This window comes from Drosophila miranda (genome assembly GCF_003369915.1).
Source record: "Drosophila miranda strain MSH22 chromosome Y unlocalized genomic scaffold, D.miranda_PacBio2.1 Contig_Y3_pilon, whole genome shotgun sequence".
Lineage (NCBI taxonomy): Eukaryota > Metazoa > Arthropoda > Insecta > Diptera > Drosophilidae > Drosophila > Drosophila miranda.
This window is the reverse complement of record NW_022881625.1, coordinates 8,409,565-8,435,667: the sequence shown is the minus strand read 5'-3', so window position 1 is coordinate 8,435,667 and position 26,103 is coordinate 8,409,565. Positions and strand designations below refer to the sequence as shown.

At 44.7% G+C, this 26,103-nt stretch overlaps 2 protein-coding genes across 5 annotated transcripts; both read left to right on the top strand.

Moving 5' to 3' along the window:
* The first annotated feature begins 149 nt into the window (after positions 1 to 149).
* LOC117194387 lies at positions 150 to 26,103 on the top strand. 3 transcript variants are annotated; one of them, XM_033398963.1, is made up of 7 exons: positions 150 to 430; positions 1,012 to 1,389; positions 1,455 to 1,612; positions 1,693 to 1,869; positions 1,938 to 2,084; positions 2,156 to 2,419; positions 25,724 to 26,103. In XM_033398963.1, the coding sequence occupies exons 1-7, from the start codon at positions 170 to 172 to the stop codon at positions 25,824 to 25,826; spliced, it is 1,488 nt and encodes a 495-aa protein (XP_033254854.1). In that variant the 5' UTR covers positions 150 to 169; the 3' UTR covers positions 25,827 to 26,103. The 3 variants fall into 3 exon arrangements, with proteins under 3 accessions (XP_033254854.1, XP_033254852.1, XP_033254853.1); XM_033398961.1 differs by having other exon boundaries at positions 1,443 to 1,612; XM_033398962.1 differs by lacking the exon at positions 25,724 to 26,103 and adding an exon at positions 2,515 to 2,721 and having other exon boundaries at positions 1,443 to 1,612.
* LOC117194389 lies at positions 24,438 to 25,458 on the top strand. 2 transcript variants are annotated; one of them, XM_033398967.1, is made up of 5 exons: positions 24,438 to 24,774; positions 24,840 to 24,946; positions 25,027 to 25,203; positions 25,250 to 25,294; positions 25,365 to 25,458. In XM_033398967.1, exons 1-4 carry the CDS (start codon positions 24,445 to 24,447, stop codon positions 25,278 to 25,280), a joined length of 645 nt encoding a protein of 214 aa, XP_033254858.1. In that variant the 5' UTR covers positions 24,438 to 24,444; the 3' UTR covers positions 25,281 to 25,294; positions 25,365 to 25,458. The 2 variants fall into 2 exon arrangements, with proteins under 2 accessions (XP_033254858.1, XP_033254857.1); XM_033398966.1 differs by having other exon boundaries at positions 24,828 to 24,946.

The following is a 26,103-nucleotide window of genomic DNA, read 5'->3' as shown; positions in this document are numbered from 1 at the left end:
TAAAACTGTATTTAGCACGCGCGTGTTCTCAAGTAAGTTCACACATATTTAAAGTGAAAAATTTCGCATTTGCCGCACACACGAACACACGCACGCACACACAAACGCCGGTTTTGTGAACTCACTTGACGAAAAGAAAGAGCGAGAAGAAAAAAGTTGCCAAATCAAAATGGTCACCGAGCCGAAGTCCGTTGAGCCCAAGGTCAGCACCAAGGAGGCGCAGTGCCAGTCATCGGACTGCGAGACTTCCCAGCAGGAGCCGGTCTCGCAAGTAAGCAGCCCGAAGGTCGCCCGTGTGGGGATCTTCAATGCCGAGGACTTCTTGTCGCGTGCTCAGATGAACGACAAAATCAACAACATCTTGCGCTCGCCCACCAAGCCGCCCAACGGGGTGCGCCAGCGCTCCGTCTACACCAACAACCCATCGCCGGTAAGTGAAATTCCAAGCAATAACGTGAAAGTTTCTTCACGCATCATCGCGCTAGCAGGGTATCAACAGCGAGTTAACAGCCGCCGCAGTCTTAACAGCTCGGCAACAGCAGCATTGCCACATCACCTCATTGCCCTCCTGTTATTTCAGACCTTCTTATTTTCCGTCTCGCTCTTTTCCACCATTGCTCTCTTACTTTCTGACTTTAATATTCGAATTTTCCTTCTCTATTCCCCCCTCTTCTCTTCTCTTCTCTTCTCTTCTCTTCTAATACTATTCAAATTAGTTTGGTTAATTTTTATAAAAATCAAATGCAAATTGGGAAAAACGCACACACGTATGTAAATACATATATGTATGTATGTATGTATATGCATGCGTTAACAGAATGTCGACAGAATGTTAGCAACAGTTGCAAAGTCATTCGATTTCTGCGCTGCTGACACTTTCTCTCGTATCTGTCGTTTTCTCTCCTGCCGGTATTCAATTATTTTCTGGCACTTTCACTTCCTCACCTTTTCATTTCCTTCCGGATCTAACTTCCGCTACTACCTCTCGCCTTCTCATCCCCCCTCCCTAAGCACGCAAGCTTGCGTGTCGGCATGACTGGGGGGCAGCTGTCCCAACGCATGAGCAGCATCTCGCTGTCCTCCGGCACGGACTCCGTGGGCCACATGGATCGCGGCAGCAGCTCCAGTCTCGCTAGCAGCGCCACCGTTGGCACCAACACCATCACAAGCGGCATTTCCAAGGAGTGCGCCAATTACCCCGTCGGCAGTCAGTCGGCCCGTCCATACGTCCAACTGCCGGGCATACACATTTCCAACCCTCCCCAGTACGGGCCAGGGAATATGCAGGAAATAGACGCTGGCAAAATGGCGCACAACGGCAAGGCACTCACAGGGCGCTACAATGCCACGCCCACCTATGGCTTCGACAACGAGCAGAACTACTGCCTGGTAAGGGGCTCCTGCATATCTGTAAATCTAGCCGATTCTATGCTCAATCTCAGAATTCCCAACAGTTGCCGTCTCCAATGCCCCCTCCACCATACGCCTTGGCACGCGTGAGCAGCACACGCAACTTCGAGCTCGAGAACCACACACCGCCGGCATGTCCCGGCTCTGGACCCATTGCCATGACGAACGGCGCCATCCAGTTGCGCCTCCGCGATGGCGTGCGGTGAGTGTGGACGCCCCCAGCCCCTTGGCTCTTCTTTAAGACCGACCCCTAATGTTAATACCTTTCTTTGCATGGGGCAGCATTGACATGACTCTGGACAAGGCGGTGCGCGTGCTCAATCAGCGCAGCATGGTGGCAGTTGCTCTATCACGCAACTGCAGCAACTCGGCTTTGATCCACCCCAATGGACGCATCTTGCAGAGCGGCGCTAAAGTCGAAATAGTCACCTACGACGGCATGAAGGGCAATAACTTTGTGTGAGTGGGAATGGCCCTTACCCCAACTTGGCATCTTTTGAATCCTTTGAATTATCTTCCCATTACAGTCGCTATGCCAAGATGTGGTACAAGGGTGTGAGCTTCACCAGCGAGGCGTGCGCTCTCATCTCCCTGGTGGACACAGCCGGGACGCGCACCACAACCGACTCTTTCACCGATCTGACCAAGGACTACACCCTGGCAGTGTTCTATAAGTGAGTCCCCCCGGCCAATTGCATCGCTTCTTATTTGGCTAATTTCGATTTAATTCCCGAACTTCTCGCAGCGACTCGCGCCATGGTCCCTATTATATGGCTGAAGCCCATGACGTGATTGCCAATTCAGCTTACACCTGTACCGAGGATGGCACTGAGATCTATGACATAAACGGATTTCGCATCACCCAGGCAGCCGATGGCCTGGTGAAGGTCACTCGTGTGGACAACAAGTGCTTGAGTCGCACCAGTCCCGGCAATGGATCGGCCACTTTGACCACACCTGGCATCCATTGCACTGCCTCTCTGGGCAAGACCTCGCATCTGTTTGTTCGGTGAGTGTCAAACCGATGCTCTCAACCTCCCCCTCCCCCTCCCCCTCGCCCTTCATCCTGCTCTGCTAACTTCCGTTCTGTTCTGTCCTTTGTAGTCGTAATGAGAAGCGCATGCACTTCGATGGATCCTGTTTCATTGTACGCAACGCCGGACACTCCGCCGGCTTCAATGAGAACAACCTGCTCATTGTTTACTAAGCGGCGTTCGTAGTCCGGAGATAGAAACGGCGCAGTTGTAGCCCATCCCACACGCACACACTCACACATGTCAACACATTTCACCTGGAACACATACATAGACACCTACAGCAGCACACTTGAGGGACCTTGACGTGGAGAGAGGGATTCAGTTAGGATCCCGGAATTTAGGAATATCAAAATCAATTTGGGAAATAAGTTAGAAAGCAAATATGTTCGTACAAAAACCAGCACCACACCACACCACACACACACACCTCAGCGAAGGAACTCAGCCCAGTCCTATCTGGGTTCCGATTGCTCGACATGGGCGCAACACAACCACACCACCAACCCCCAGGGAATACTAGTTGTCTTTCGTTTACCATTGCCTACATATATATAGTTAAATATCCGCAACTCGATTTTAAGTTTTTAAAAAAGACTTATTTTACCACTTAAATATCTTTATGTCACAAGATTTAAATGAATTCCCCGACTTGACTTTGGGTCTGCTTGTCTCAAACGGAACTGATCTCTCTGCTGCTGGCTAGTTTCCATGAGCCCTTATCTTGGAACTCCCGACTCTGGCTTCGGGCGTTGCTTTCCTCGGCTGCATCTTCGTGTCGGTGGCGTACGTGCCTGGATCGATATTTGGGGATGCGTCGGCTTTGATGAAAGGCATCCACTGCTGGCGATCGGTGTTGCATTACATGACGGAGCTAGGAATGTGATACTCCTTGGTTTTATGTCTAGCTTTGATTGGTCCTCATGAGTGGCGTGATTCTAAAGAATCGATTTCTCGAGAGTGGCGTGATTCTAATGTTGATGAAACAATGTGGTCCATTGTTTATATTATGGGGGGCCCTAGCTTGGAGTATGGGAAGAAACAGTTATTGATTCTTGAGTGGGGTCCTGTTACTTGTGTGGATGGGGTGGATGAATTGTACATAAACATAATGTGTATGGGATGTGGGGAATTATGGATATGTCACTCCCCCAAAGTTTGTTATTAGCCTGTCCCTAGGCGATTACCCTCGGGTATAGTGACGGGGTGTCAAGTGCGGTGGCTGAGGTTGGTTCCTCTTCTGCTTCTATTATAGGGTTAATACATTTAACCGTGACTCTTTTAGAAGTTTTCTTAAATTTAACAGCTACATAACTTAGTAGTACTAATATAATTATGACAAATGAAATTAGTAGACTTATTTGTAATAGGTTACTATGTTTGGTGTATTGCATAATTATTTCATTAGTTTGGACATACGACAGTGGTTTTATTTAAGTTATGTTGTTGTTGACATAAACATTCTGGGCAAAATCTAACATTGTGTTTGATATTGTAAATTCATTTAATTGGATTGAACAGTTGTAGATTTTTATAATGGTATTTCCTTCCGCTATGATTTCTTGGTTTACACAATTCTGGTTTAGCGTTGTTTTTGGAAGATTCCATGTGATTAGTATATTGGGTTCAATAAAGTTTATTTGAAAGTTTTGAAAAGTTTTGGAATATGGACATTTAGTGGGAATTTGCATTAAAATTCCTTTTATACAATTGTCATTGGTTTTCAATCTAGTTTCTTTAACAAATACTTCTTCATTTTTTATGTAGTACTTGTCGTGTCATATCTGTTAACATGTTATTTAATTCGTCTGGGTACGGAACGATTTTATAGATTGGTACTTTTGTAATGTCTTTGGGAATGTTGGAAATTATTAGAATTTCGTTGGTATCGGATTTTAGCCATGTGGAGGTTTTTATATTTAGTATTTTCTCAGAATTTATTTGTTCCAGGTAGTCTTGTTTTATAATTTTTGGATTAAATATACCGAGCCTAGTTAATTGCATACCTAGTTCTATATCTTCGTAATATACTGTGAAATGTTGAAGATTGAATATCAAAATTTCTATTTGTTGATTCCTGTCTTTTTCTTCATTTAGTTTGTTTATAACGTTTATTCCGCTATTAACTGCATCTATTACCAAATTTAGTTCATTCATTTGAATGCTATGGCTGGCTAAATTTTCTATTTTTTGTTCCAAATCGACTTTATCTTCCTGATCTAGTGTTCCAAAGAGATATTTGTAGGCTGTTCCTACTATATTGATTAGGCCTCTTTTATTTCTTTTGGTTATTTTTAGCCCGTTCATTTCTCTTTGCAATTTGTCTACTAGATATTTTATTTGGATTATGTCCTGGAATTATTATATTTGCTTCTATTAGATTTCTTCTTTTTCTTGAATTTTGATTTATAATGAGTTATTTTCCTACCCCTATTCTTTTCTTCATAATGTTTTTCGTCTACCTGTCTAATTTCGCCCGTCCTTTTGAAAGGATTTGTTACCTTAGACTTAACTAGAGGTGATAGTTTATAGCGGGTATCTACTTCATACTCTATGCGGTTTTTATTTAATTGAGTGATTTTATTCACTTTATTTAGTTGGGTGTCATAATCAGGTGAGCCTGCATAAATGAATATATCAGCTGGTGTCCTATTTGTGGTATTATGTTTGGTTTTATGATTATAAGTATAACGAATTAATTCAAACTTCGTGAATCTATCTTCTGGGTTATCCTCGCTAGATATTATTCTTAAATTTTCATTTACTTTTTTATGAAATCTTTCTACGTCAGATTTTCCATTTTTGCTGGAAGTGATCTCTATTTTGACGTTTTCCGCATTTAGCCATGCTTGCAATGCTGTGCACATAAAAGCTGAATCTTTATCGGCTTTGATTTCAATTGGTTTGCCCATCTCGTTAAAAACTTTCATGATGGCTCTTTTTGCTTCTAACCAGTCACGACTTTTTACTTCTACAAAAGTGGCAAACTTCGAGTATACGTCAATACATGATAGGAACTGTTGGTTACCAACCATATAGAAATCTACGACGTATTTCTCTCTGATGTTCAGTATTTCCGGTGTAGTTTCGAATGCCAACTTCGTATTTCTATGCTCTGTTTTGGCAATATTACAAGTAGGACATTCGTTTATGATGTTTTGGATTAGTTTTTGATAATCCGGGTAATAGTATTTTCCCCTAAACCAATTGACGGTTTTCTCTATCCCTGGATGGAGTAAGCCTTTATGATTCTTTAATATGGTTTCTTTAAATTCAGCGTAATTCTGAATATCTAGGAGTTTCGTGCTTGATTTAATAGCTTTGGTTATATTGTTAGAATTAATGATTTCTAAATAGGCTTTTTGGAATGGAGGAAAATCTACTTCGTTATGGAAATATAATGCGCTCTTTTTGGTGCATAGATATTCCTTTATTATATCCTTCGCTAAGGTGTTAGTCATTTCCTTATACGTGATCTTGATGATTAGCTTGCGAAAATAACGAATTGTTTCTACCTTATCTTCATTGCCTTTTATTAGCTCAATTTGCCGATTGTAATAGTTAATTGGTCTTTCCGTGATAGCAATGTGAATTAGATTGTCTTCCTGTGCGCTATGTACAGTTGCACCAACGCTATTGGAAGCTTCTCCAAGGAGATTTTCATTAATCTTTACCCTTGATAAGGCATCAGCTACATGATTTTCTTTGCCTGGTAGATATTTCATTTTAAAATCAAACTCATTCAGTTTTATTTTCCACCTTTGTAATTTCATATTTGGCTCCTTGAGGTTGTTCAACCAAATCAAGGGTTTATGATCGCTTTGTATCTCTAATCTCTATCTCTATCGCTAATAATTCCTTTTCGATGGCTGAATAGTTTATTTCATGTTCATTTAGGGTTCTGCTAGCGTAGCAGATTGGTTTGTGTTCTTGTGACAAAACCGCTCCCAATGCTATGTTACTCGCGTCGGTTGTTACCGTGAACATTTTGTCAAAGTCTGGGAACGCAAGGATAGGGTCTGAGGTGATGAGTACTTTTAGTCTCTCAAATGCCTCGACGTACTTTTCTTCCTTGGGGTCTATGACAGCTCCTTTCTTTAGTTTGAGTGTCATGGGTTTTGCTATGTTTGCAAAATTAGGAATGAATTTCCTGTAGAACCCGCACAGACCTAAGAATGACTTTATTTGTTTAGTCGTTTCTGGTATTGGAAATTTGACAATGGCAGAGATTTTGCCTGGATTTGGTACTATTCCTTCAGTAGTGACTACATGACCTAGGAATTCAGTTTCCTTTTTCATGAATTCACATTTATCCATTTGTAGCTTCAAGTTGGCGTCTCTCAACTTTCCAAATACTCTCCTTAGTGACAACAAGTGTTCTTCCAATGAAGTGGAAAATATAATGATGTCATCTAAGTATACAAAGCAATCTTTGAAGATTAACTCTTCTAGCAGATTGTTCATACATCTTTGGAAGGTAGCTGGGGCAGTGGTTAGCCCAAAGGGCATACGAGTGAACTCGTAATGTCCATGCTTAGTGGAGAACGCAGTTTTGGGGATTGAGCTAGGTTCCATGGGTATTTGATGGAAACCTTTTGCTAAATCGATTGTCGTAAAATACTGACATTTACCTAGTTTGTCTAGGATTTCATCCATTCGTGGAGTTGGGAATTTGTCCTTAACTGTTATTTCATTTAGACTTCTATAGTCTACTACCATTCGATATTTTTGCTTTCCTGAAGCATCTATCTTCTTCGGAATCATAGATATGGTCGAGCAGTAAGGAGAATTCGACTTTCGAATTATTCCCTGCCTGATCATATCTTTGATTTGCTGGTTAACCTCCTGATCATGTATCTGGGCATATTTGTATGGTCGTCTGTAGACCGGGTCTTCATGTTGAGTTTTGATCTCGTGCTTGATTGTACTTGTGAAAGTCAAATTGTCACCTTCTCTGTACTGAACATCCTTAAACTCATATAAGACCTTCTTTAACTCTTCCCTCTCTTCGTCGTTTAAGTGTTCCAATCTTAATTGATTACATTCCCTTAATTCACTGTCTAGAGCGGAAGCGAAGTATTGATCACCCTCTGGAGATGGGTCAAGGCACTTAGGCCGATCTTCTCTTCTTTTGTAGAGGGATCAGTGCACTTCTGTGCGGTCTTGCCGGCTTCAATAGCTTCTCCACTCTGAATGATTGGGTACGGCCTAGCTCCTAGTGTTACAGTGTCATTTCTGTAATCGATGACGGCTTTACTTGCCATCAAGTATTCTCTTCCTAATAAAATATCATAATTTTCGGAAAAGTTATGTATGTAGAACTTTTGTTCGGACGGACATGTTTGTTCGCTTTCCTCATTATACTCTTAGTTAAACGGACAGGTCCATTGATGGTATGGACCGTAAGGTTATCGTCTTTTATCTCGGAATCTGTATAATTTTCTTTCATGATGTTGATCGATGATCCCGAGTCAGCGATACACCTTAATATTCTTTTATTAATGGTAATGTTTATATAGGGTCCTCCTCGGTGTCTTCCGAGGCGGCTTGGTGAAAATTTACGTCCATCTTCGTTTGGCCACTCTGGCTCTCCCTCCCTCTTTTAGTAGGTTGGTTGGGTCCACTCCCACTAGCTTGGTTTTGAGATATTTGCTGATTGAATGGATTCTGAGCCCTACCTTGATTCAAGGAATTTTTGAACTCATTGTATAATACAGGATTTTGGGAATTTTGATTTTGATTTGTTCGATTAGTCTGACCTGTTCCAGATGAACTCTGAGTTTGATTGTGATAGTTAGTAGTATTATAATTTGGATAATAGTTTCCAACATTCTTTCGATTTGATTGAGACGATTTCGATTGATCTTTATTTGTACCTGAATCTGTTGTACTAGCTTCGTACAATCCTTCTTCTTGTGCTGCCTTCTTAAGATTAGACAATGTGGTAATATCTTTTCTTGCTAAGGTCATGAACATTCTGTCAGGAAGTTTTCGAGTAATGACATCTTTAATTGTGTTGTTAAAAGCGTTTTTATAAATGACATTATTTTCTGGTATGTTTTCTAAGTTTAGCTTATTGTTTATTAATAATGCTTTTATCTCTAATTCTTCTATAAACTTACGAAGACTGCCGTTGAATCTGGTGGTGTATAGTTGTCGTAAGAGTTCTTCATATGGTGTGTGATTTTTGAACTCGTTGATCAGCGCCGTCTTCAGTTCGAGCCACGTGTTGGGTTGTATCATTTGCGATATGCGTTGTGCCTCTCCTGACAGTTGGATCTCGGTCGCTCCAAATAAGATCCTTTGTTGGCGAAGATCTTCAGTTGGATATAATCCGCATACATATTCGATTCGTTTGATAAATGAGCTTAGCTGTCCAGATGAACCGTCATAGGCAGGTATTTGTCTGATCGACAGCAGTGCCTGGTTCAAGTGGATTTCGCTCAATGATAGTGGTGGTAACGCCATGTTGTTGGTGTTGATTGGGTTTTGTTTTGTTTTCAGTAGTTTTTAACTTTATTTTGGTTCACTTGTAAGTTTTTTGATTTTGTATTTAGTGTTTCACTGTTCTTGGTGGATCACTATCTCCGCTTACTTCAGTTCACTTAATTTTAGTTTTGCAAATCGTATGTGCTCGTAACACATAGGTTCTTTGGCGGATTTCACAATTTTATTAACGATTCCGGGATTACGTGATCACAGTAATTAGAAATTACACAAGCTGACCATTACCGAAATATAGGAGTTAATTTTAAACGAAATCCTACCGACTGCGCCAGTTAAATATCCGCAACTCGATTTTAAGTTTTAAAAAAGACTTTTATTTTACAACTTAAATATCTTTATGTCACAAGATTTAAATGAATTCCCCGACTTGACTTTGGGTCTGCTTGTCTCAAACGGAACTGATCTCTCTGCTGCTGGCTAGTTTCCATGAGCCCTTCTCTTGGAACTCCCGACTCTGGCTTCGGGCGTTGCTTTCCTCGGCTGCATCTTCGTGTCGGTGGCGGACGTGCCTGGAAAGATATTTGGGGATGCGTCGGCTTTGATGAAAGGCATACACTGCTGGCGATCGGTGTTGCATTACATGACGGAGCTAGGAATGTGATACTCCTTGGTTTTATGTCTAGCTTTGATTGGTCCTCATGAGTGGCGTGATTCTAAAGAATCGATTTCTCGAGAGTGGCGTGATTCTAATGTTGATGAAAAAATGTGGTCAATTGTTTATATTATGGGGGGCCCTAGCTTGGAGTATGGGAAGAAACAGTTAAACAGTTCAGTTCTTCTAAATTGTTTCTTTTACGCAGTTCAGTTCTAAATTTTGTTTGATAGACTTTAAAAATATCTCCCAAAAATAAATTTACAAAATTATGCACAGTTGGTGCGTCTGATTAAGCAACGTGTATTCAACAATTATAGTAGATCAGAGGACTAGTTCTCTTGGGCGTTACGTTTAGGCAACGTAACGCCAGTGCCGATACATTATTTCTAAGCTACCAGTTCTTTCAATGCAATCCAATAATGTTCATCCACACCCGTAGCATACAGACACTCGAGCACGTAACCATAGTCACACACACCGCACACTCTTTACAAGAGGCAAAAGAAAGTGAATTATTTGCAAGTGGCACAGCGCCAGCCACAGTTAAAACAGCCACAGGACACACATGAAGGATAGAACAGATCCTGTGAAAGGTAGAAAGTGAGAGTTTATTAAATTAACCCCAATTGTAATTTGATTAAAAGACACTTAACCTGTGAGGAGGACAATGAAAGAAACCCCCATACAAACACAAAACATAGGCTTAATATATACATAAATACGATGGGATGTCCAATTATAATACAAAGTTAAACCCAGTGTGAAAAACCGGGATTAGCCTTACGTCAATCTCCAACACCTAAATTTTCTATCATGTAAAGAGAAATTCATGTGCCCCAAAATCAATACTATGGAAGTATAAAAAATTTAAAATGCAATCTGTTTGTTCGGAGCAGAACCCAGCCGATTAGCTGCTTGCCAAATAGCACCTATGTAATTCTTGGCCCTCAGCCGCTTATTTTGTTTGTTACTTATGTCTATGTCACTCATTTGTTTGTTAAAGCTCTGCGCTTGCTTGCCCTGCTAAACGCTCTCTGCCAGCTCGCTCTTCGCTATCTCCGCTTTGCGTCTGCCTACCGACGTCGGCCGAGCGAAGCTGCGCTTAGCGATCGGAGCGGCAATGTAAAGGGCAGGCAAGCCACACTTGCAATTTGGATGTCACGCATTAAAGAACATATCGTAATTTTATTTCTGCGCCGAGTTGTATTTAATTCGAAATAATTAGTCGGCCGATTGGGGATAAAAAACATTATCTCCACATAAAATTTGGTGACCCCGACGTGATCTCTGAGTTGCAGTGTCAATTAATAATCATTCGCGATCGACATTCGTTAGCCCTAGCAAATTTTCGGCGGTTAAGCACAATTCGGTGCTAAAACATACTTACATACACCTACATACACGCATTGCTGGCTATTAATTTCTCTGTCGCGACAATTCGGTCAGTGCAGTGCGGTAGGCAGTGCAGCGAACTCACTAATACACACAAGCGGAGTACAAAGCGGAATCGGACAGCTCGCACAGCCGCACAGCTAAAGGCATTAGCTGTAATCCCTTTGCTTTCGGTTCCCACGTTTATACGTATACAGGGTGTCTTTTTCGGTCGTGCTGAGTGACTCTTTTAAAACCTCAACATGGCAGCACCTGAGCCTACCAATGTCGCGAACGCAGCAATGCCGAGTGATGTAGATTTCTACAAGCACAAGGCCGAGTCCATCGCCCGCCAACTAAAGGCCATGGATAGATTTCTCACCAAGGAAGAGCTTGCCGAGTTAGATGAGGCAGAACTTCAAGCTCGCTTAGAGCAGATCGAGCGAATGAATGCGGATTTCGATGCCGCTCAAACGAGCCTTGAAAGGCTGGATTTCCTGCAGTTAGCCCATGATGCCCGGCTGGACTTTTCGAATGTTTATGTCAAGGTTAGGTCCAGGCTGTCGCGGGAGTTGATGGCTGCTCGCACGGTAAATGTTGCCAATTCAACGGCTCGGCATACTCTCGAGGGGAATTCGTCGTTGTTCGCCTATAATAGTATAGGCCGTTCTCGAATGCCCGAGTTGCAGCTTCCGCGATTCGGTGGGAGCTACATGGATTGGCCAGAATTCCACGCGATGTTTTCGACAATGGTGCACAAGGACCATCGTATACCAATCATCGAAAAATTCCAATATCTTCGTGGATGTCTAGATGGTGCTGCGCTGGATACGATTCGTTCCTTGGAACTTTCTGAGGAGAATTACGACAAGGCGTTGAATTTACTAATGTTGCGATTCGATAATAAACTGTTACATTTCCAGGCACACGTCAAGGCTATTTTCGGGCTGCAAGGGGTGGAGAAGGGCTCGGCTATCGGCTTGCGCGCGCTCAGCGATAAAATCAATTCGCACTTGCGTGCACTTCAGACCTTGGCGACCCCGCAGGAGATTTCCGATGGGTTGCTGATCTTCATCATAGGCACGAAATTGGACCACAAGACCAAGGAGAAATGGGAAGAGAACTTGCCGACGTCAGGATTGCCTCGGTGGTCAAGCATGGCCTCATTCTTGGAAGCAAGATGTCGGATGCTGGAAAATTTGGGATCGGCTATGGTAACAATTCCTAGCCAGCAGGTGGGAGAAAGTAAACCTAGCACCCTAATCACCTCCATTTACGATCATAATAGCTCAACATGCAAGTATTGCAAATCCTCCGATCACTACATATCCCGATGCCAGGCATTTATAGATCTCCCTGTTTTTTCTCGATACAAGGAGTTGAAGAAGCGCCATTTATGTCTAAACTGCCTCAACAAAGGCCATTCATTGCAACGCTGCAAGTCAGGGGCATGTAGAAATTGCCAAGCCAAGCATCACACACTGCTCCCCATGCAGTCGGGCGCTGACGCTGAGTTGCCGTCGCCGAGCACGGAATCGACCCAGCATGATCCTGCAAGTGCCCTAGTAGCAAGCAAATATATTAGCCCTCCCCCTCGAGTCAAAAATCTCTGCCTAGCCAAAACGTGTGGCAAGCTACTGCAATCGTATATGTCAGGGACCGTTTTGGATCGCTTATTCCATGTCGTGCCATTTTAGATTCCGCTTCTCAGGTTAACTTTATAACATCGAGACTCGCCAATCAGCTGCAGTTAGATCCTCACCCGTCTCACGTTCAAATCGCCGGTATTGGAGAGTCAATTCTACCATCCAGCAAGGCTGTGGACATCGTCCTGCAATCTCAAGACGAAAGCTATCGCGGTTTCCTCTCTGCAATTATCACTGCCTCAATCACAGGAATGCAGCCTAACTTCGGCCTAGACGCAAAGGATTGGCCAATGCCAAATAATCTAAAACTGGCTGATCCTAATTTCGCCGTGCGGCGCTAGCAGCCGTTGAAGATCCCCCTGTCATCTCCCCTTGCGAGACTAATTTGTGCGATATTGTATGGCGGTTTTGGGAAGTCGATGGAGATTATTCGCCCTCATCAATTTCGGAGGAAGATGTTCATTGCGAACAGCATTTCGTCACAAACTGCATTCGCCTAGAGTCCGGAGCTTACTCCGTGCGTTTGCCAACCAAATTCAGTCTAGAGGAATTAGGAGAATCGTATCAGCAGGCGCTACGTAGATTTCTCAATTTGGAGAGGAAGCTAGCAAAAAATGCACAGCTTAAGGCAAAATATATGGAGTTTCTCCAGGAGTATCGTGATTTAGGACACATGTCGCCAGCTTCGCGGCAGTCAGACCTCCCGCAGTACTTCTTGCCTCACCATTGCGTCCACAAGCAGGATAGTACAACCACCAAATTACGCGTAGTGTTCGATGGATCTGCCAAAACAGCGTCTGGAGTATCACTGACTGATGCGCTAATGGCTGGACCCACCATCCAACCTAAAATTCTGATAACTCTGCTTCGTTTCCGCTTTTTTAAAGTCGCCTTGTGTGGCGATATCTGCAAAATGTACCGCTGTGTACGCGTTCCCCATCCCGATACGCACGTGCAGTGCATCCTATGGCGCAATGACCCGAAGGAGGAGATTCAGGTGTTCAAGTTGGAGACTTACTTACGGAACCAAACCTGCCGCTTTCTTAGCAATTCGTGCTATGCATCAATTGGCAAATGATGAAGAGTTGCGTTTTCCGCTTGGAGCTGATGTTGTTCGAAGAGATTTCTATGTCGATGATCTCATATCTGGAGGGGACAGCATTGATTCTGTCATCAAGATTCGTCAGCAGGTAAAGGAGCTACTTTCGAAAGGATGTTTTCCCATACGTAAATGGTGTTCCAATGAACCCGCTGCTTTGGAAGGCGTATCGGAGGCGGATCGCGAAAAGTTCCTTACCTTTCATGACGGGACTGAAGTAACCAAGGCGCTTGGTCTAGTTTGGGATCCCACCACGGACAATCTTCTGTTTAGCTTCGCTCACGTCGGAACCGCTGCAGGCCCAATATCGAAGCGTTCGGTCCTGTCTACACTAGCTAGGATCTACGATCCTCTAGGGCTCATCTCTCCCATCATCACAAAAGCTAAAATATTTATGCAGTCGCTATGGAACGAAAGCCTTAAGTTGAATTGGGACGAAAGCTTGCCCCAGGATCTACATACGACTTGGATTGAGCTGACTTCGCAGTTGTCGATGGTTAAAAACTTTAAGTTTCCACGTTACGTCCTTCGGCAGCAAGCCAGATAAGAAATGCACGCGTTTTGTGATGCGAGCCAAGGAGCATATGGCGCCTGTGTATACATGCGTTCGGAAGCTCTTGGCATTGTGCAAAGTCATCTCTTATGCTCTAAATCCAGAGTCGCGCCCTTGAAAAGTATGACTATCCCCAAGCTTAAGCTGTCCGCTGCCCTCGTATTAGCCGAACTAGTGTCCACCATAGTTAAGGGATTATCAGCTCCATGCCAAATACATTGCTGGTCGGATTCCTCCATAGCCCTTGCCTGGATTCGAGAATCACCATTGAATTTTAATATATTTGTTTCTAATCGAGTTCAGCGGATTCAGGAGCTCACCGCTGGAATGACTTGGCATCACGTGCCCACAAAGTTGAATCCTGCCGACATCATATCACGTGGATCCACGCCCGCTGAACTAATGGATAGCAGCCTTTGGATCTCTGGACCACCATTCTTGCGTCTTGAGAGCTCAGAGTGGCCTGCAGGCTTGCAATTGCCGACCGATGTACCAGAACGTCGTCATGCAGCATTGGTTGTTTCAAACGAAAGGGATGTATCGTACGATTGAAAATTTCAAAACTCATTCGGATCCATGCAGCGCGTCTTTGCTTACATATATCGATTCTACATTCTCAAGGACAAAGGAATAGCGCGGTCGAAGGGTCAACTTACCGTAATCGACATCAAAAATGGTACGCATTTGCTCATAAGGGCAATACAGCAGCAACAATTTTCGGAAGAGATAAGGGCCCTCGCCAGCAAACAGGCCCTACCCCCAAAAAGCACGATGGCCTCACTGAATCCATTTCTGGATAGCTTTGGATTGCTGCGTGTTGGAGGCCGCCTCCAAAATGCCGAATTGGACTACGACGCGAAGCACCCGATCCTGCTTCCTAAGGGACATCCTGTCACTGTCTCTATTATTATCTTCTTTCACGAAAGGTTTCTACACGCAGGAGCTCAAGGATTGCTCGGACTGCTTCGGCAAAAATTCTGGCCTATTGGTGGACGCAAATATGTTGCGGGAATCATTCGCAAATGTGTTAGATGCTTTCATTTGAAGCCAGTGCTGAGGAAACATATCATGGGAAACTTGCCTGCGGATCGCGTAAGGACTAATCCAGCATTCCACACAACGGGCGTTGATTTTTGCGGACCCTTTTATCACAAGTCGGAAGTCAGAAGCAGGCCTCCTATCAAATGTTACATCGCTGTCTTCGTATGCTTTAGCACCAAAGCAACTCATTTGGAAGTCGTTCGGGATCTATCTACAGAATCCTTTCTGGCAGCATTAAGGCGTTTTATAAGTCTACGTCCCAAACCTCGAATCATCTGGTCAGACAACGCTACAAATTTTGTAGGAGCAAAAAATGAGCTTTTGGAGCTTCGGCAAAAGTTCCTCAGCGATCCTCATACGTCGGCTGTGTCACATCTCTGCGTTTCTAGTGGAATCGATTGGAAATTCATCCCCCCTCGCTCACCTCATTTTGGGGGTTTGTGGGAGGCGGCTGTTAAGGCAGCTAAATATCATTTTCATCGCATCGTCGGGACCTACATTTTTACTCTTGATGAAATTCAGACCTTGGCTTGTGAAATCTCTGCTTTGTTAAATTCCCGTCCGCTTTATGCAATTACAGAAAGTCCCGATGATCTAGATGTGCTCACGCCAAACCACTTTCTCAATGGAGCCCCGAAAGCTGCATTCGACGAGCCAGATGTGGCGCATCTCCGGGTCAACCTACTTAGTCGAAGGCAGCGGCTGTGTCAAATGAAGCAGGCGTTTTGGAGAAAATGGAGCACGGCGTATCTTTCGATTCTTCAGGAGCGGAGCAAGTGGCAGTCATCGTCTCCAAACATCAAGCTAGGAGCGCTCGTCATGATCAAGGTGGAAACGCTGCCACCATTAAGGTGGCCGCTTGGACGCATTGAGAGCGTCATCCCAGGAAAAGATGGAACCATCAGAGCAGCCGTCATCCGCACTCAAAAAGGCCTTTTCAAGAGGGCCTTTGGAAAAATAGCGGTTCTGCCCCTTCAGGATGGATCTGTTGAAAGCCTTTGCCTTCCAACGGGGGTGAATGTTCGGAGCAGAACCCAGCCGATTAGCTGCTTGCCAAATAGCACCTAATTCTTGGCCCTCAGCCGCTTATTTTGTTTGTTACTTATGTCTATGTCACTCATTTGTTTGTTAAAGCTCTGCGCTTGCTTGCCCTGCTAAACGCTCTCTGCCAGCTCGCTCTTCGCTATCTCCGCTTTGCGTCTGCCTACCGACGTCGGCCGAGCGAAGCTGCGCTTAGCGATCGGAGCGGCAATGTAAAGGGCAGGCAAGCCACACTTGCAATTTGGATGTCACGCATTAAAGAACATATCGTAATTTTATTTCTGCGCCGAGTTTTATTTAATTCGAAATAATTAGTCGGCCGATTGGGGATAAAAAACATTATCTCCACACTGTTCATTCAATAAATTAATTTATTCCTCCAAAAGAATGGTGGAGCAATGGAGCTCGTTTCGTTTCCTACCCTCCATCCTTTGCTAATTTCTTGGTGGAAAGAAAATGTCGACTGCCTCCTGCCCCGTGCATTTATGTGTTCGAGTATTTACGTACCTTCTGTCATATATGGCCTGGGGTATCGTAAATTTACAACAAAATTGTTTTATGGCCCCACTCCATGGGCCCTCTTGGCCCCCTCAGGAGGAGCTTTGCGTTTACGCCGTCACCTGAAGTGCCATCAGGAGTTGGACAATTTCAGGCCCTAGACGACAGTTTGGTTCGGTTTCCCATCTTTAAGAGCACTTGGAATTTAATCATTTAAATTTCTGTGAGGATTTCCAAGAAAATAAATTTGAATATCTGCCGCTATAGAGTTTATATTTAAATCCGATTAAATGTAAAAGCGGATTACGCTCTTCCATTTTGAAGGGACTTCGGATAAGCCCTATCTTCGGCCACATCGGGATATGGAAGACCTTTTTGATCTCCAAAAACCAAGCTTCGCGGGGATACAAATATTTCGTTGAATTTTTAATCGCACATTTACGACACAGCTGTTTTTATTTTATCGTAGCGTGAAAACCCTGGGCGGCCAGTGTGTACACTCTTTTGGACTACAATATTGTTTGTCTTGCTGTTGACAGCGGTAAATTAGGCAAATGGAAGGAAAAGTACATTGATATTTAATTAGTAAAATGTCTTGAGCCTTGTCGTTACCTGCAAACAAATCCAAATGCACAGGGATATCGGATCGACTGTCATGCAGACTAAAGTTTCCAACAAACTTAACCTCGAGCTGGAGGTGGAGGTAGGGACGCGGCGCGGATGCTACAGCGCTGGCTGTGGCTGTTGATAAAGATTATTGGATAATGTCTTGGCGGAACTATCTGCCACGTCTGTCTCTGTCATAAGAAGAAAGTTGTTCCATGGTTAGAGATACACAAAGAGAGAGAAAGAGAAGTGTGAAAGTGTGTGAAAGCGTGGAGCAGTGAGAGCGGGTGCGGAAGCCACAGCGTGGATACATAAGCAGCGGTAAGTACAAATAGCCCAACCAGGGAAGGATCAAAATATTGATGTCTGGAATGGCTTTATTCAAGTGTGAGAGCCTAACTGGGACTCGTGCGAGCAAAGGACCGACCCCACATATGTATCTGTGGCATATTCAATGCTCACGCTTGTGTGACTGCGCCCCTGCGAGTCCTTGTCTGCATCCATTTGCCGCTCGCACACGTGTGCCTAACATCAAAAGCTTTTCACACTTAATTGGGCGTAAAATTAAATCAGAATTGATTAGAACACTTGAATGACAACAGCCGTGGCCGTGTTACTGATGTCAATGGCATCAGAGAGAGCCGCATCCTGCCAGCATCCAAGCCCCCAAGCCTCCCAGCTCCCACTGCACCTCCTGCCAGCAATTCCGCTGGCATTCTAAGCATAAACAAACTTTTTGGTTTCGATTTTCCCCAGCTGACGCACGGCACGGCAAGGCACGGCACGTCGGTGACTTCGGCCACGTTCCTGCCGCTTCTCGGGGCTCCTGCCACTTCCGAAGCCGGGCACTCCCGAGACAGAGCGCACTAATTGCTGCTGGGAACTTCCCTGGGGAGGCTCCCCCGCAACCCTGTTTTTCATCGGAAAGTTTATGAAATTCAATTTCCCCCAAAAATGGGGAATGGAATGGAAAAAGGCCGGGCATCAATTTTCCTGCATTATCGTTTAATGAGCCGACAATTATGCGAGGCCCCTCTGCTTCGGCACCATGCACGTCTATAGATATTCAATTAACTTGAATTCACAGCCATAACTCTCCGAACGAGTTCATTCCACATGCATTTGGCCAGGGCATAGGGCAAGTCAACTCGATTTCCGGCTATTAAGACATGGCTGAATTTCAGACGTGGAATGCAACGCCATGGAGTGCCGAGTCCAGGCAGGATAATTACATTTTAACCGGGTGATTCGAGCGGAGAGGAGAGTCGACAGCAACGTCAACGGTAATGGATAAATGCACATCTTCCGCCGCCCTGGGGGTCCTGGGAGCCGTCCTGGGGCACGGCACATTTAATGGGAAATGAATGGCAATGTTGGATGTAGAAAATTATGAAAACGTTCCCAGGGGTAAGTTGTACGAAAACCAGCACGAAGTGCCCTCCATAATCTTCCACTTAAAGTTGATAAAAAATGTAAACGACTTTCATTTCGCCCGGGAGCGATACCTCTGACTAGGACTTCAAAGGACAGCTGGAAGACCCAGGACAAACTCGAGGCGAAAGTGAGTAGCTCATTGAATTAGATGGATTGTCATCCCAGTCGGTGACAGCAATCAAATCAATCACACCAGCCTCCACCTGAGTAGAGCAGGCAGGTCAAAGTGCGGCAGCCTTGGAGGATAAAGAATGGACCCCTTTTCTGACATTTGGTGATGTTTTGCGATGCAGCAAGATGGAATTCCTACACCGATTGGGGCAAAACTTGGGCTAGGTACAGCTGGCAAGGACGATAGCTTGATCCGATTCATAGATAATATACAGCTAAGAGTACTATATGTTTGGATTCATTGGAAATCCGTGCGTGGTGATGTCTAATGCAATTTGCGTAATTGAAACCCACTCGAAAGCAATTCAATTTCCTCTGGTTGGACCACTCTCCGGCAATGAGATTCGTTGGAGTAATTGCAATCGAGATTCCCAACTAATCTTCAGGTAAAACAATCCATAATGGAGCAGAAGTTTTGTTCGCACTCGGCATTTATCAAGTTTGAAGTTTTAATTTGCTTTCGCCCCAACAAAAACAACTACAGAATACAGAATAACAAAAGTGTTAACACGATTATAATTGAGTTTAATTAAGCCGCAAAGTAAAGCCTCTCAGCACTCTTGTCTGTGGACCGACCAACAGAAATTTAAAATATTTGCGCTAATCCACTTGGCAACGGCCTAACAGAAATGAACAGCTGGTGCCAGTCCAGGCCTCTTCAATGGGCCAACTTTCGGATAAAAGAGGTACGTGCCAAAGGCTTCAAATACTCGTATTTGCTGGGGCCAAAGTACGTACAATAAACTCGAAGCAATCCGAAGAGCAAAGTTGCGATCTGGAAATTTATGGATGGCGAAGGCCAAAATGTTTCGCTGTAGGCCCAGGCCCAGGCTGAACCCATTTGTTGGCCCAGCTCTGAAAATGTCACATGCTCCTCACACCCACAGCTACACCCACACCCTGTGTGGTCTGGGTCTTGGCCGTCTGGGGCCGTCTCGGCCGGATTTGTCTGCGCCAAAGTTCACTGACACTTTCATGAGTTTTCTTGGGTCGACGAAAATAGTTTTTCCACATTTCGCATTCGACCGAGTGGAAATGAAATCCCCTTGGAGCATAGATAGAATATTTCAGAGCAGTGCTCGCTGCCAAAAGCTTACTGTTACACATTCGTTCTGCGAAACGAAATCCAGTTAATTAAAATGTGGCAAGCAAATAATCAACAAGCAATTCAAACTAGAAAAAGACCACAATTCTGCTTCCTCTCTGCCTTTGCCTGCCGTAAATGGCCGTCCAATTGGTAATGGCTCGACAAAAATCCCACATTCATATTTACGAACCATAAATATGGACTCGTACTACCAAAAAAAGGAAAGGAAAAAAATAAAAGGAGGTGAACCAATTTGTTCGCTTGCGGCTGCTGTAAGTGACAACAAAAGAGGTGGTGGAGCCGGTCAAGGCATTGTAGCTTTTTATACCCGATACTCAAAATGAGTATTGGGGTATATTAGATTTGTGGTAAAAGTGGATGTGTGTAACGTCCAGAAGGAATCGTTTCCGACCCCATAAAGTATATATATTCTTGATCAGCATCAATAGCCGAGTCGATTGAGCCCTGTCTGTCTGTCCGTCTGTCCGTCCGTGCTCAAAGACTATAAGAGCTAGAGCAACGATGTTTTGGACCCAGACTTCTGGGATATGTCACTGCTACAAAAATATTTCAAAACTTCGCCCCGCCGACTTCCGCCCCCACAAAGGACGAAAATCTGTGGCATCCACAATTTTAAAGATATGAGAAAACCAAAAACGTAGAGCTGTAGAGAATAACCATATCTTTTAGACTGCAGAATTTGAATAAGATCGTATTATTATTATAGCCAGCATCAAGAAAACAATTTCATTTTTTCTCGCCCTGTCTCTCTCTAACACACACGTAGCATAGCCGGCTTTGCTTAGAGTAAAACATTAGCGCCTAGATCTCAGAGACTATAAAAGCTAGAGCAGCCAAATTTGGTATCCACACTCCTAATATATCGGACCGAGACGAGTTTGTTTCAAAACTTCGCCACACCCCCTTCCGTCCCCGCAAAGGACGAAAATCTGGGGATATTCAAAAATCTCAGAGACTATTAAGGCTAGAGTAACCAAATTTGGTATCCGCACTCCTGTTAGATCTTACTATAAAACGTGTATCTCAAAATTTCGCCCCACCCCCTTCCGCCCACACAAAGAACGAAAATCTGTTGCATCCACAATATTGCACATTCGAGAAAACTAAAAACGCAGAATCATAGATAATGACCATATCTATTAGATTGCTGAATCTGGATCAGATCAGATAATTTTTATAGCCAATAGGAACAAATCAATTTGCAGTGGCTACGCAGTGCCCGACGTCACGCTCAGACTGATTTTCTGTCTCTCTCGCACGCACTCTTTGTCGTGTCGTTTAATATAAGCGGCGTCTGCCGGAGGAGAGCCATACTGACTTAGTATCGGGTATAACTGTAGAGTTGCGGTGTCCGCAGCAACTCACAACGTTCCCCCTCGTTACAAATGAGTTTCCGTATTTCATTCGGATTCCATGCATATTGCATTTTCTATAAATACAGTGTTTGCCAACTGTTCTTTTTTATTTTCGCTCTCAAACTGAGTCAATGCAGTGCGTGGGCGGAGGTGCAGATGCAGCTGCAACAGCAACAGCAACAGCATCGGGGTGGCAGCATCAGCACCGAAAATAAATTTCAAATATGTCACAAGCAAAATGAGATAGAATTTTTAGGCGAATATTCGCTGTGCCATGCTGCGTGGGCAGCGATGGCCAAATGCAGGGGAAGTCAATGCGCTCTAGCCGAAAAAGTGAAAGCCAGCATCAATCATGTGAGCAGGCGAGGGGATATAGTTGTCAATCGTTTGCAAGAAGTTCAGGGTTGCCTACTGAACTGAACCGTTCGACAATAGTTCTCTACGATCCAGACTACAAGGTGGCAAAACAATAACACTCCCCCACACACCAGACGTGCGATGTCTCAGCTAATTTTCATTGCCACAAGCGCGGACGGGCGTCCTTCAGGGCCTGCCAAATTCTAAATTTTGGCTAATTTGTCAACAGCCCCCCAGCATTATCCGCACATATCCGACAATTTGGGTAGAACCAAACATCTAACAAAAGCTGTACACATTCGCTACTTACACTATATGGATAGTACGGATTGAATTACTGGAGCCATGTGTCCGCTATAGAGAGCTTAGCTTGTACATACATAAATGGGCACCCAGCACTATTATATTTTGCATGCAAATTCCAGGACACAAGTGTGTACCCTCACGTAAAGATGATGCCAGAAATTCCATCTGACGAAGCAGATATGCGATACACTGCATCAGCAGTAACCAACCAAGATGAGGCTCCTCCGTGCTTAGCCGCCTCCTTTGGCACTGACACTTGGCATTTCGCAACCTTCTCGAGCCAAGGCGAGCACTTCAGAAAATTGAAACTTTCAGTTTTATGCCACCATCGAGCACACAGCACAGTACTTTTACATGGCCAAGTGCAACTCTTTTGGCTGACTTTTCAATTTTCTAATATGCTTTAAAGCTTCTGCTTGATGCTGTTGGGAGCGGCGCCTATTGCTTAATTCGATTTTGTTTGACTTTGATGCTGGCAAACTTCATTTGTCCGACTCTAAAAGCGTGAAATAGGATTAGGCCGACGGAAATGCATTCAAGCTTCCATTTCTAGTTGGGCAACGATACAAAGTACCAATTAATAATCTATAGGAAATCAGATTTGAGAGGAGTTAGGGAAGAGAGAGTTGCAGTGCACGCAGTTTATGGAAGAGATCCAAATTAAATTAAGACTGCCAGAAGTATTCCACAAATAGCCATGACCAGAATGAAGTTACTTTGGGCCAAAACGATGACGGGTCAATACTTTTTTCCAGGCTTGTGGATAGATCAGCGTCAGTGCGGCGCCTTAATGCAAGTCTGTGAACGAATTGTATTTGGTAAATTTTCTTTACAGGAATCCGAAAGGATCGAACAAGGTGAAAATGAGCAGTGTACGAATTAAACATTTTACCATTTAACCATTTGGTAATTTGGTAAACCATTTTTTTGTGAAGCTCAAGACTCAAGCCACGGAGTACCATTAATAATACGAAAATGTACAGTAATTAGTATCTGATCTACATCCATACAACATTGAAATGCAGCCCTGAATATCGCTCCGATTATAATCGGGAGACAGCTCTGCTTTTCACTTTGAATTCTGGTTTGAGCAGGCGACGACTTTCAGTGTGAAAATCCGAACAGTCATCCTTTCGAAAATTGTGCCAGCGAGCGGAGCTCATGTAAAGTGGAAAATTATATATAAAAATTAAAATTCCTCTCAGAGTCGTAGTGAGAAGTGTCGAACAAAATATTCTAAAACTGTATTTAGCACGCGCGTGTTCTCAAGTAAGTTCACACATATTTAAAGTGAAAAATTTCGCATTTGCCGCACACACGAACACACGCACGCACACACAAACGCCGGTTTTGTGAACTCACTTGACGAAAAGAAAGAGCGAGAAGAAAAAAGTTGCCAAATCAAAATGGTCACCGAGCCGAAGTCCGTTGAGCCCAAGGTCAGCACCAAGGAGGCGCAGTGCCAGTCATCGGACTGCGAGACTTCCCAGCAGGAGCCGGTCTCGCAAGTAAGCAGCCCGAAGGTCGCCCGTGTGGGGATCTTCAATGCCGAGGACTTCTTGTCGCGTGCTCAGATTAACGACAAAATCAACAACATCTTGCGCTCGCCCACCAAGCCGCCCAACGGGGTGCGCCAGCGCTCCGTCTACACCAACAACCCATCGCCGGTAAGTGAAATTCCAAGCAATAACGTGAAAGTTTCTTCAATTTTCAGACATTTTGTTTTACAAAACTGCCGCATCATCGCGCTAGCAGGGTATCAACAGCGAGCTAACAGCCGCCGCAGTCTTAACAGCTCGGCAACAGCAGCATTGCCACATCACCTCATTGCCCTCTCCAGTTATTTCAGACCTTCTTATTTTCCGTGTCGCTCTTTTCCACCATTGCTCTCTTACTTTCCGACTTTAATATTCGAATTTTCCTTCTCTATTCCCCCCTCTTCACTTCTCTTCTAATACTATTCAAAAAAGTTTGGTTAATTTCTATAAAAATCAAATGCAAATTGGGAAAAACGCACACACGTATGTAAATACATATATGTATGTATGTATGTATATGCATGCGTTAACAGAATGTCGACAGAATGTTAGCAACAGTTGCAAAGTCATTCGATTTCTGCGCTGCTGACACTTTCTCTCGTATCTGTCGTTTTCTCTCCTGCCGGTATTCAATTATTTTCTGGCACTTTCACTTCCTCACCTCTTCATTTCCTTCCGGATCTAACTTCCGCTACTACCTCTCGCCTTCTCATCCCCCTCCCTTAGCAAGCAAGCTTGCGTGTCGGCATGACTGGGGGGCAGCTGTCCCAACGCATGAGCAACATCTCGCTGTCCTCCGGCACGGACTCCGTGGGCCACATGGATCGCGGCAGCAGCTCCAGTCTCGCTAGCAGCGCCACCGTAGGCACCAACACCATCACCAGCGGCATTTCCAAGGAGTGCGCCAATTACCCCGTCGGCAGTCAGTCGGCCCGTCCATACGTCCAACTGCCGGGCATACACATTTCCAACCCTCCCCAGTACGGGCCAGGGAATATGCAGGAAATAGACGCTGGCAAAATGGCGCACAACGGCAAGGCACTCACAGGGCGCTACAATGCCACGCCCACCTATGGCTTCGACAACGAGCAGAACTACTGCCTGGTAAGGGGCTCCTGCATATCTGTAAATCTAGCCGATTCTATGCTCAATCTCAAAATTCCCAACAGTTGCACAACTTCGAGCTCGAGAACCACACACCGCCGGCATGTCCCGGCTCTGGACCCATTGCCATGACGAACGGCACCATCCAGTTGCGCCTCCGCGATGGCGTGCGGTGAGTGTGGACGCCCCCAGCCCCTTGGCTCTTCTTTAAGACCGACCCCTAATGTTAATACCTTTCTTTGCATGGGGCAGCATTGACATGACTCTGGACAAGGCGGTGCGCGTGCTCAATCAGCGCAGCATGGTGGCAAATGCTCTATCACGCAACTGCAGCAACTCGGCTTTGATCCACCCCAATGGACGCATCTTGCAGAGCGGCGCTAAAGTCGAAATAGTCACCTACGACGGCATGAAGGGCAATAACTTTGTGTGAGTGGGAATGGAATGAATCCTTTGAATTATCTTCCCATTACAGTCGCTATGCCAAGATGTGGTACAAGGTGTGAGCAGTGTTCTATGAGTGAGTCCCCCGGCCAATTGCATCGCTTCTTATTTGGCTAATTTCGATTTAATTCCCGAACTTCTAGCAGCGACTCGCGGCATGGTCCCTCTTATATGGCTGAAGCCCATGACGTGATTGCCAATTCAGCTTACACCTGTACCGAGGATGGCACTGAGATCTATGACATAAACGGATTTCGCATCACCCAGGCAGCCGATGGCCTGGTGAAGGTCACTCGTGTGGACAACAAGTGCTTGATTCGCACCAGTCCCGGCAATGGATCGTCCACTTTGACCACACCTGGCATCTATTGCACTGCCTCTCTGGGCAAGACCTCGCATCTGTTTGTTCGGTGAGTGTCAAACCGATGCTCTCAACCTCCCCCTCACCCTCCCCCTCGCCCGTCATCCTGCTCTGCTAACTTCCGTTCTGTTCTGTCCTTTGTAGTCGCAATGAGAAGCGCATGCACTTCGATGGATCCTGTTTCATTGTACGCAACGCCGGACACTCCGCCGGCTTCAATGAGAACAACCTGTTCATTGTCTACTGAGCGGCGTTCGTAGTCCGGAGATAGAAACGGTGCAGTGGTAGCCCATCCCACACGCACACACTCACACATGTCAACACATTTCACCTGGAACACATACATAGACACCTACGGCAGCACACTTGAGGGACCTTGACGTGGAGAGAGGGATTCAGTTAGGATCCCGGAATTTAGGAATATCAAAATCAATTTGGGAAAAAAGTTAGAAAGCAAATATGTTCGTACAAAAACCAGCATCACACCACACCGCACACACACACACCTCAGCGAAGGAACTCAG

Excerpts from the sequence above, each read along its gene's own strand:
- LOC117194387 (XM_033398961.1), top strand. The coding sequence starts at position 170 with ATGGTCACCGAGCCGAAGTCCGTTGAGCCCAAGGTCAGCACCAAGGAG. Across the intron at positions 1,613-1,692 it reads CGCCTCCGCGATGGCGTGCG|CATTGACATGACTCTGGACA; the intron begins GTGAGTGTGGAC and ends TGCATGGGGCAG. Across the intron at positions 2,085-2,155 it reads ACCCTGGCAGTGTTCTATAA|CGACTCGCGCCATGGTCCCT; the intron begins GTGAGTCCCCCC and ends AACTTCTCGCAG.
- LOC117194389 (XM_033398966.1), top strand. The coding sequence starts at position 24,445 with ATGAGCAACATCTCGCTGTCCTCCGGCACGGACTCCGTGGGCCACATG. Across the intron at positions 24,947-25,026 it reads CGCCTCCGCGATGGCGTGCG|CATTGACATGACTCTGGACA; the intron begins GTGAGTGTGGAC and ends TGCATGGGGCAG. Across the intron at positions 25,204-25,249 it reads ATGAAGGGCAATAACTTTGT|TCGCTATGCCAAGATGTGGT; the intron begins GTGAGTGGGAAT and ends TTCCCATTACAG.